Genomic DNA, 11419 nt, shown 5'->3' on the forward strand with positions numbered 1-11419 from the left:
CGCGTGAGCTGCGAACTTTTTGACGTCATCCATTACTGCGAATAGCACGCCCTTCGTCGAACTTATCATAATTTACTGCCAATAACAGAGTCGATAAAAAGATTCGCAATTTGACCGGCTTATCGCTATGAGTTGCGCTTTTTCATAACAAAACGAAAAGAAGTTGCGCAAAATCCTATCGCCAAACGAGCAACATAGGTTCCGAAAACGTAATTTCAACGGCGTTTTGATTGCTTTAATCCGAGGTAGTGAAATTAAAAGGCGATAGAAATTTATGAATTGCTATAAACATTACCGTTTGCGAAAAGTAACGTCCAACAAAATTTCTAAATTTGACAGAAACGTAGTACAGCGGTGGAAACAAAAAAAGAAGGAGAGAAAAAAAAATTCTTTTCTCCCCGGCGGGGAATCGAACCAATTTTATTTTCACATAATATGTATTACATACAAGGGATGTATTAATACAAATATTTCCAGATACAGCAATATATCGACATTTACATGATGTCTGATTGTTGATATTTAATTAGTAACTTAACTGGATCTGCCCAGAGTTCGCACTCGGGCATTACACAAACGGAGTAGTGACAACATATTGAGATAATACTTTTTTTTTTTTTTTAAACCGTCACTAAAGTATCGTAAATATATAGAAATCGGGTAAACAAGTTAAGGTAATATAAAAATAAAACGATAGAAAATATGACAGTATTACATAAATAAAATACGCGAGATGCATTTGAATGTTCAATAGTAAGGAAGAGAATTAAAATCTTTGATTTCTTTTTCTCCACATGGAGTAGCCGTATCTTATAATGTCGTTAACGATGTAACGATGCATACGTTTATAATAAATATATGGTGATTTGAGAAGATGAAACAGGTCGTCGTTGTGTCTGTCTGTCCCTCCCAAAACACCGAAAACTATAGCATCAAGGTTTACGTTGTATCCCTTCTCTATAAGAAATTCTTTTATGTAATTGTACTTTATAATTTTCTTTTGTCTCGCAGTTTCTAAGCATTCTGTTCCGAATTGGTTGGTGATGGCCAAGTCAATGATTGTTATCTTTTTGTTCTGTTCATCTTTCACGACGATATCGGGTCTGAGGGTGTCGTCAGTGAAGTCATCTACGGTTTGGTTGATTTTAACCGTTATTCCTTCTCCGCTGTTGTTATATTTGACAGTTTTTGCAATTCTGTTAAGGATTTTGTCATGTCTTTCTCTTCTTAACTGCATGTAGTGGGGACAGAAGGAAAGAATATGTTCTACATCTTCTTTTCGGTGGCAGAATTTACAGGAATTCGTCGGGACTCATCCTCCAGAACTTTTTGTTCCCATTAGTCGGTAGCAGATTCTGCCGGGCTTTGACAGCGAAGGAATAGAAGGCAGGGTGAAATTCGTTTGTGTTCAGCCAAGAGTTAGAATGTTGATTTTTTGTCGTAGCTAGGAGCCTACCTTGGCCTTTCGAATTATACCATTCGTTTGCCATCTTTTCTTTACCTTGTTGTTTTATTTTTTGCAGTATTTTATATTTATATCTGCCGCTTCTGTTATTACAGGTGTCGAGTTGGTGCAGTTCTATTTGGAAGTTATTATTGAACGTTGAAATTTTACCGTTTATTTCTTTAACGGACTTTGGTGCGTGTGCAGTTGGATCCATGCAGTCAATTGTGCGTCTTTTACGGAATTGTTCTAGATTGCCGTTTAAAAAATTCACTATTGCTTCGGTACTGGATGTGTTTAAAGTAGCTTCCTCGTGGTATCTTATTTGTAAGAGGGTCATTATTTCCCGCTTTATAATATCAGCGACGGTAGGGTCTTTAGAGTTGAGTAGATTTACCACATGTGTAACCTGTGTAGCACAACTCCACAACCACGGTTCCGGTATGTTGAGACCTCCACTTATTAGGTCGGCGTGAAAGAATGCACAATGTGCATGGGCCGGTAGCTTAATGTATTTTCTTATTGCCTCACGTAATGCTCTTTCGTAATGCCATTTGTTTCATTTGTTTGCCCATAAGGTCAGCTTGGTAAATGCCTAGACCATTAAGACGAATGAAGTATTCCCACTTTGGCGCGATAAAAGTTCGGATTATGTGGTGTTTCTGATAAATATGGAGACAACAGTTGGCCGTGTTGTTGAGGAGACGTTTGGTATAGTTTAACAGCTCGTGAAACGAGGCGTAAAGACTGTTGTTTCTCATACCAACTTGGTTACCAAGGTATTTGAATGAATCTTTTCCTTTGCATAACGGGATAAACTTGTTGTTTACTTTAAGGCGAATAGTACTGTCGTCGATTCTACGTGATTTGCCCTTTCCGTGAGACTTGCTGGCCATCAGTTTACATTTATCTGCATTGATGCGTATCCCAGTAGTATCGCAAAATTTAGTAACTATATTATGCAGCTGTCGCAAGTGTTGTGGGGTTTTGGCTATGACGGTCAAGTCGTCTGCGTAGAGGTGGTTAAATCCCAGCGAAGTCTTGGCACAACTGTTTAGCTTTCGAGAAAGATTTTCAATGACGATATTATAGATTAGTGGTGAAGCTGGATCACCTTACCTGACTCCTCTTTTTTGGCGTATCAGTGTTGTTTTACCGCCATTAGTTTCTACCCAGAAAAAAATGTTTTTATACATTGTCAGTATCCTGGAAGAGGTGACGTCGTCCAGTCCGATAGTATGAAGCGATTCCTGCGATTAGGCTGTGATCCACTGAGCCAAAAGCGTCTTTGAAATCGTATGAGCATATATATATATATATATCGTTTCGTCTTCGCTTTGCATTTCTAATGGCGGCATGGATAACATAGTCGTGCTCAGCACCTCCTTGAGTGGGCATGAAACCTTTTTGGTTGTTAGAGATTAAGCTATTTGTTTCAATAACTTCTCTTAGTAAAGTTTCCAGTAAAGAGGAGTATAGTTTTGCTATTGTTAATTGAAGATTGATGGGACGCCAGTTGTTCACGTCATCCAGGTCGCCTTTTTTGTGAAGTAATATTACCTTTGATAACTGCCATTCCTCAGGTATCTTTTGCTTCTTAAAGCATCTTACAAACAGTTTATGTAGCCATCGATGGAGTGGTGGAAATAGCTTCCATATCTTATATGGTATTCCGTCGAATCCTGCACTTGAGTTATTAATGAACTTTTTCATTAGTTTATTGATGTCGTCTTCTGTAGGTTCTCTCATAGCAAACTTCTGGTCGGGCAATGGATCTGGGTCGAGTAGTTTGCCTCTTCTGTCGTAAGAATATCTTGTTTTAAATGCTTGACTATGTCTGGTGTTAAGTGACATCGTGGTGAAGATTTACCCTCTAACTCTTCGAAGACTTGTTTCGATCTGTATTGATATTTACGTCGCCAGAAGTTTGAGGATTTATCTTGTTGTACATTTCTTCGACGTCTAAGAAGGTCACCTCTTTCCCGTCGGGTTAACCGATTACTGTTAAGACGTGTGTTAATATCGGCCAGCTCGTTAATTTCAGGTTGAGCCGTGGACTGGTGTAGAAACGAGGGATAAGAGTTGTTAGAATTTGTTTGAGAGGAGTTATTCCTGTTGAAGCGTGAGCGAGTGAGTTGGAGAATTTTGTCATAGAAAGCTTTCCTCAGATGTTTTTCTTTCCATACGACTTGTTGCCAACTATCTTCATCCGAAATTTCAAACTGTGAGGCAATTAGGTCGATTTCGTCACCAGCTGATTCTCTCTCTTCGTTAGTTTTCAGTATTGGAATTCGTAGTTGTCTTTTCCATGTAGGGATCCATGTTGTTGAGTGAGCTACTGGAGGTAGGAATTCTTCTGCTTCGGCTCTTAGGCTACTATTTGACGCTAAGTTTGTGGTTTCGATGGTTGAGACGACGCTAGATGCAATGCTAGTCCGGTTCGAGTCGGTGTTAGAGTGATCGAGAACCGCACATGACCTATTATCTACTTGAGCAGGATTTATTACAATAGGTGTACCGTTGCTATCGTTGAGATTGTCCAATAATTTATTACTATCGGTGACTTGCATGTTTTCCGTTACCACTGGAGGTGGGTGTTCTTGTAGAGATGTTTGGAAAACGTCAGTAGTGACAGTGGAATTTGAGCTGGTATTTTCCGGTTGTGATGCCAGTACTGCCGGGACACTGGATGCCTGAGAGTTAGGAACCCTATATCCTCTAGACGTTTTCTTTAAGCAAATTTCACCGCGTCTATCTTCCAGCATTTGCAATTCGGAGTTAACCACCGCTATTGATTTGTGGAGATCTCTCATGGTCAGGAGGTGCCTGACATCTTCCGGTTTCCAGCCCACCAATTCAATGGATTCTACTAACAAGTCTTTTTCCCGCAGAGAGAAAGGGTTGTTGTCCTCGGTGTCAGTGGGGGGACAGCCAACGGACATGCCTGTGAACAGTGAATTTTAATATCCTGCAAGATATGGGAACGAAATGTGCACGAATCACACGTATAGATAGGACGAATATGTGTTTTATGGGCCGTGATGGTGTGGCGGCAAAGAGTGTCAATCCGGTCAGTCGTCATCTCGCACGTCGTCATGGAAACAAATGAGCAGGGCAGCCTCTTGACCCCTCTCCCTATAATGTAGTCGAATGCCTTTGTCCCGGGAGGTAGTTCTGCTGGTGTAAGCGGGGAGGGCGCCGAAGGCAAAGTCTGGTCATGGGCGAAAAACACGTGGTCAATCAGACTTTTTCGGGAAGATGAGAAAAATTCGCACGTGTCGCATATCCATTTAATACTCAATTTATGCCTATGTGAAGTGTAATGTTGTTGTATGCCCTTACTTAAAAAGCTGAAAAAGTCACATTTATCCACAGGACACCTAAAAATGGATGTATGTAGGTGACAATGAAGCACGTGGTCCATTGTAGGAGCGACGTTTTCGTAGTCCGCGGCGTGGACATTATTTCGAAAAGTAACAAGTTAACTATCCAGATCGCTGTATAGGGTCCGTCCAGCACTAGTGCCTATTATAACTGACACAAGATTTTAGCTGTAGTATCTTTCTCCCCACACAGATAACGAAATGTCGAAAAGACCGTTATACTTCTAACGGTTCCGTTCAAACTAATAAAAATAATGTTCCTAAACTAAAGTTATTCACTTACTTCAAGAAGATCAAGTCCACCATCCAAGTTACTGTATAACAGTGAGTCCTTTTTAGCTGTAGTATCACACTCCACATACATATATCAAGATGGCGAACAAACCGTTATACTTCTAACGGTTCTTCTTCAAAGAACTTACGTCTATAACGTCAAAAATATTGCCGGTCGACTCAACTTTTACCTTGAATTCGAACGTTAGAACATTCATAGACTTAATGATGATATGTTCTAAACATAAAAGCACTTATAAACACTAAATTTATCCAAAATCCAGCTCCGGCGGGGAATCGAACCTTTATTTATTTTCAATTATATATACAAATCGCATATAATAATACATTAATTTGTAATTGGGGAGATATTAGTATTCGGCAATTGTTACAATTTAGAATGAAAGCCTTACTGAGACTGCCCAGAGTTTATGAGCTCAGGGGCATTTACACAAAAATTATATATAATAGTACATATACCAATATAAGTATTGCACAAAATATTAGTTATTACCATAGTTTGCATATTAAATTTATACATATAGAAAATGATTGTTGATATAAGGTTATGATCGTGTACATCTTTTTCGCCATATGTTGTGACTTGCACGAAGGATGTCGTTAATAATAAACTTGTGCATCTTTTTCACATATTTCCAAGGCGAGTTTAATTTTTTAAATAGTTGTGTGTTGTGGGTATCCGTTGCACCTAAAGCACCAAAGACTATCGCGTCAAGTACAACTTTATAACCTTTCGTTTCGTAGAAGGTTTTTATATGTTCGTACTTATCTATTTTAGCTTGTCTCGCTTTAACTAGGCAGTCTTCACCATATTGATTTGTTATTGCGAGATCTATAATGATTACCTCTTTGGTGTGTGTATCTTCCACAACCATATCTGGGCGAAGAGTATCATTTTCCATTTCTGGAATTGTCTGATTTATTCTTACATTTATGTTTTCATATCTGTTGTTATATCTAACTGTTTTGACAATTCGGTTCAGAATCTTATCGTGTCTTTCTCGTCTCAGGGGTAGATAATAAGGGCAGAATGAGAGATGTTGAATATCTTCTATCTGCTGGCAGTGAGAGCACCTGTCGTTCGTAGTCATGTTCCAGAACTTTTTGTTGTTGTTTGTTGGAAGTAAGTCCATTCTTGCCTTGATAGAGAGGCTGTATAGGGATGGATGAAGCTCTCCTGTATTAATCCAGGAGTTCGATACATAGTTTCTCGAGCTAGCCATTAATTTACCTTGTCTACCTGCTGATTGCCAATGATTTGCCAACTGTAGTTGATTATGGTGTTTTAATTGCTGTATTATAGTGTTTTGCCTGATAAGTAAGCCTTCGTTGCTATTCGATGGATTCGGAACCATGACATCGAAGACCTCGTCTGCACATATCACTTTAGCATTGCTAGTTTTAAATGCCTTAGGAGCGTGTGCAGTGGGATCCATACAATCCATGGTTCTTGCCTTCTTTAGATTTTCGAATTTACCATTAAGGAACTCTGCTATCATTTCGTTTTGTGACTTATTTTGAATGTTTTCAGTGTAGTATCTTAACCTCAGCAGTGTGGTGATTTCATTTCTGATGATTTGCTTTATGGTGGTGTCTTTTGAGTTTAGCAAGCTGATCACGTGTCTCACTTGTGTGGCACAGCTCCAACTCCAAGGCTCAGGGATGTTTAGGCCTCCGTCAAACGTTCTGCAGTGGAAGAGAGCGCGATGAGTATGTGCCGGTAATTTGATGTATTTCCTAACAGCTGACCTTAACGCCCGGCCAAGTAGGTCGGAGTGGTAGATGCCTAGACCATTTATTCTGATAAAGTATTCCCATCTCGGTATTATAAATGTTTTAATGGCATGGTTTTTTTGAAAGATGTTCAGGCAACAGTTGGCAGTCTTGTTTAGCAGACGCTTTGTGTCTTTCAGTAGATCGTGAAAAGACGAGTATAGACATTGTTGTTGTGTCCCTAACCTATTTCCTAGGTACTTTATGGCGTCGTTGTTACTACAGGTAGGGATGACTCCCGCGTGACAGGCGGGGATACTCACCACTATACTACCGAGGAACGGAAACACTTTCTTTTCCATGCTCATTTAACTCTGAACCTGCGACGACAGCTTACTTTCTATGCCTTTGAAACGTTCCAACTCAGATCGCGTTGTCTTCCGTCCATTTCAAGTACTATACAATGCAAGAGATTTTTCTACCATTGCTGTCAAATTGCCGCGAAACGGATCAACTACAATATCGCGACGGTCGAATGCCTCGTTCACAGCGGTCAGCAACAATCCAGTCACTCGAAAGCGTACCATTCGTCAGACGCATGGCCGTGGTGAAAATATTGCGTTGTGGCCGAAATAACCCAGGTTCGAATTTTGGTCACGGCTGTCCAATTTTTTTATTTCTTTTTAATTTCTTCTCGCGCACGAGACTTTCTTTTTATACCGTTACGGAAACCTCACATCGAAGTGGTTACGTGCTTCCGCAACCGACTCATTCCATGTAAATTTAAACACTTTCAATGCATTGGAGAAATTTAAAAAATATTCATTCCTATTTCTCTTTTCGAAATAGTAATTTTTCAGTAAGCTGTTCTCATTAAAAAGTTTAAAAATAAATTTTACGTAACGTGGAAGTCGTCATCGTTTGCCACTTTAATGGTTTTTTCTTTGGAAATTCCCGGCAGTCAGCGTTTGTTATCTCTAGCAAATACCAGCCGTTACGTCACTTTGATAGTTTACGTCTCACTAGATGGATGCTGAGATTTTGAATGCGTCCTATTCCATTGCTTTCGTTTTAGCTTTTCGTAGGAAATGCCACGTTAAATGTTCATTTATTCTTTACATTAGTCATTAAGGAAGAAAATTTCTGTAGATAAGTTATATGTTGACACCACAGAAAGAAACAAAATTAGTTTTTCTTAGATTTAGTAATAATCTTATTCATTAAATGCATGGCAATGTTGTTTAAAAAAGTGAAAAATTTATATAAAATTGTCAATTGAACCATCATAAGATTATATATAATCAATATATTTAAAAAAACAATTTGATTAGTAATATTTATTTGAAGTTATTTATACTGTGTAAATTATCATTTGCAAGATACTCTTGCTAATCCTGATTATTGTACAGGTTATTTGGATTAGATGGATTATGTACAAAGAAAAGTAAGACAATTATACACATTTTTGTATTTGTCTATAATGTTTTTTTTAAATGTCTAACATTATATAAGGGTATTCCTCGATCAACGTTGTTAATTAATCAATCCCTCAATGCCACCACATATATGAAAATTGCATTAATCAAATACGGTATCTACGTTAAGTAAAGACTGCTGGTAAAACCGCATTAATTAAAACTTCTGCCACGTATGTAAAGTGATTGTCGCAATTAAGTCTGTGTGTTAATCAAATCCCATGTTAAGAATATAAAAATATGTTGCTTAATTTGTTTTTGGCCAGATCCAACAATTAGTATCCCACTTTTGGAAACCTTCCGAACACGAGTCTTAAAACCGATAGTTTGAATTTTTTAAAATAGTTCGTTTTTGATCTTTCTCTTTGCCAGTAAGGTCCAGTATTAAAACAAAATTCAAGAAATATCTTAACAAATTTACAACTCAAATTTGTTTTTATTATAGTATTATGCTGTGCCCTATACTGGATATCTTTTACTTGTGTGTTCAATATTTTATAATACATGTTAAGAGTTTGAGTTAACTATAGTAAAAATAACAAATTCAAACCAACTTTATTTTAACAAGATATCTACATGAAAAAAATATCTACTGCATAATAAAACCATTCTTTTCTAGGCTAGACCTTTCAGTTAACATTATGTGAAAAGGCATAGTCTACAACTGAATACTATTGTATTAGATATTATTTTTAGAGATAACAGAGACTTAACACACTGCTATTGGTAACATTAAAATGACATTTCTGTGTGATAAGTCTCTAATATCTCAAATACAGTAATAGAGAAACATTTTCAACAATTTTTGAGACAAGCTCTCTTATGGCATAGTCTATAAAATAGATTACTTCTACGGCCACTGTTGAAGGAAGATCAAAGGAATAGAATGGAAAACAGTGCTAATGGATGAAAAAAATTTGGTAATAGGTGAGGTGGATAATACCAATAAAAGAAATTAATACTTTAGAATAAAAGTTTACATTAAATGATTACTTTCTACTTATAACTTATTTCAATTGTAGAGCTGAACTGTTAGTAAAGCTTTGTATCCAGGTAACCAATGTTTTATTACTGTAGATACTTGAAATAATTTAGATACACTCAAACCTGTTTTTGTGTGGTCTTTTTTTGTGCGGTGTACCAATTTGATTGAAATTCATATACCGCGCACAAAAAAAGACCGCACAAAAACAGGTTTGAGTGTATTGATGCCCAAAATATCTGAATACTATGAAAATTTAATTTAAAAATTGCAAAAAGCATTATCATAATCTTATGCTTATTTATTTATCAAGGGTTCATAAACCTTTTTGAATGTGATAATTCATTTCCTGAAGAGTCTTTAAGTAGTAGTAATAAATTTTTTATTTAATTTCAGTTTCTTTTAATTTAACTTGAACTTAAATGATTTTTATTATTTTATGCTAATTATAGTAAATTTCTTAAAGTAAATTGATTGTGACACACACGCTTAATTAGTACACGAAAATTCTAGCATATATATACTTCTTAGTCAATTGCTATTGTTTTGTTAAAATGCAATAGTGGCAGGAAAGGACTTCTGTACTGATATAGGATACAAAACATAAGGGATACCCAACGTTCAGCATTAGTTATTGATAGGAAATAATCATTTACTGTACTTCGTTTCAGAAAGTGGAAAAATGTTTTCTGATAAAAAAAATTTGACTAGTAGACATCCTGACTAAGCAGAATTCAGCTTAATCTGAATTTGGATGAATGCACATTCATATTAGCAAGTCTGCACTCCTGTACTACTAAAATATGAATAATAGTAATTCTCTGACAAGTACAAGCTCTTGTACAAACTTAAATTTTTTATAACTATTTGAACCCTTAATTATTTTAACCAAATGAATATCTGAGTACTGTATATAAATTAGTTAATGAAGTTCAGATAATTCAGATTAAAATTGTTTAATTACTTGAAATTAGTCAGCAATCTTCAATTTTGAAGCAACAAATTTGTCCAATAATAGAAAACATCAATTAAATCAAATGGAAAGAAGAAAGAAGTTACAAATTTACATGTCTACTATTAACAATTTGACTTTGAAAACACATAATTTTGCTAATCATATTTCAATGTCTTGATTAACCGAGATGAAGCTGTACACAAATACTAGTTTTCTTATAATTCGTAAAAGTTTTGCTGCAAAAACACCGAGTGCATAAATATCATACTTTCAACATCAATCGTACCAAGTGAGTGACTGATGTCGAGGTGACTTTTTAAAATTTTCTGCCATGCGGATATTAAGATCTTTTTTCTCCAAACCTATTGTGAGTTTGGCATGGTCTACGATGGGAGTGGATGGAGCCTGACATATCCGACCACCCATAAAAAAGATATGCAGAGGCAATTGCAGCAAAGAAGGGAGGGTCTACTATAAAACAAACAATTATAAATGATAATAGGTAACAGAAACAACTTGTAATATTTATAATAATAAATATTACAAAATCTGTTAATCTAAATGATATGAGAAACCATTTGTATTAAAACCTAATTACAATAATACAATAATTTTAAGAATATGTAAGAATATGTGAATAAAAATATGTATCTGTGTAAATTATGTGAAAAATGTTCTTATATTTGATTCAATTTATGAAAATTATATAAAAAAGGTTTAAAACTACTACCATATAAATTTTTCACATTTATAATTTTTAATCCATGTAAGGAACCTTAATTTCTAAGGTAATGTAATAGAAATTGAGTAATTTTTTTATATTCTTGATAAATTTTTCTCCAGTAATAAAGTCGATAAAAAAATTTATTAGCTCTGTTATTATTAACTCTATTAAAAGTATTGTATATCCACAATTATCTACATATTTTCTTAATCACAAAAAAGTTTAAAATTCCTACGTATAAGGAATTTAATAAACAATTTTTATTCAATTTTTAAAAAAAAAATTATACAAATTATTTCTCAAAAAAAATGTAAAACTAAATACTTTACAAAACTATAATTACACAAAAATTAATATAATATATATTTTCAAAATAAACTTTGTAATATATTACACAAATACTTATGATTTTCAAGTACTTTTAGGTGAAAGGAAAATAATCTCATATC

At 35.5% G+C, this 11419-nt stretch overlaps 1 protein-coding gene across 1 annotated transcript; it reads right to left on the reverse strand.

Annotated features, from left to right (window-relative positions):
• Positions 1 to 5666: 5666 nt before the first annotated feature.
• Positions 5667 to 7196, reverse strand: LOC136971421 (uncharacterized). Its single transcript, XM_067265883.1, has one exon. It carries the CDS (start codon positions 7194 to 7196, stop codon positions 5667 to 5669), a length of 1530 nt encoding a protein of 509 aa, XP_067121984.1.
• Positions 7197 to 11419: the final 4223 nt, after the last annotated feature.

The sequence above is a fragment of the Centruroides vittatus genome, unplaced genomic scaffold (assembly GCF_030686945.1).
Source record: "Centruroides vittatus isolate TY-2023 unplaced genomic scaffold, ASM3068694v2 contig_250, whole genome shotgun sequence".
In the NCBI taxonomy this organism is placed as follows: domain Eukaryota; kingdom Metazoa; phylum Arthropoda; class Arachnida; order Scorpiones; family Buthidae; genus Centruroides; species Centruroides vittatus.

Coding starts and splice junctions, on each gene's coding strand:
- LOC136971421 (XM_067265883.1), bottom strand. CDS start 7,196: ATGGAAAAGAAAGTGTTTCCGTTCCTCGGTAGTATAGTGGTGAGTATC.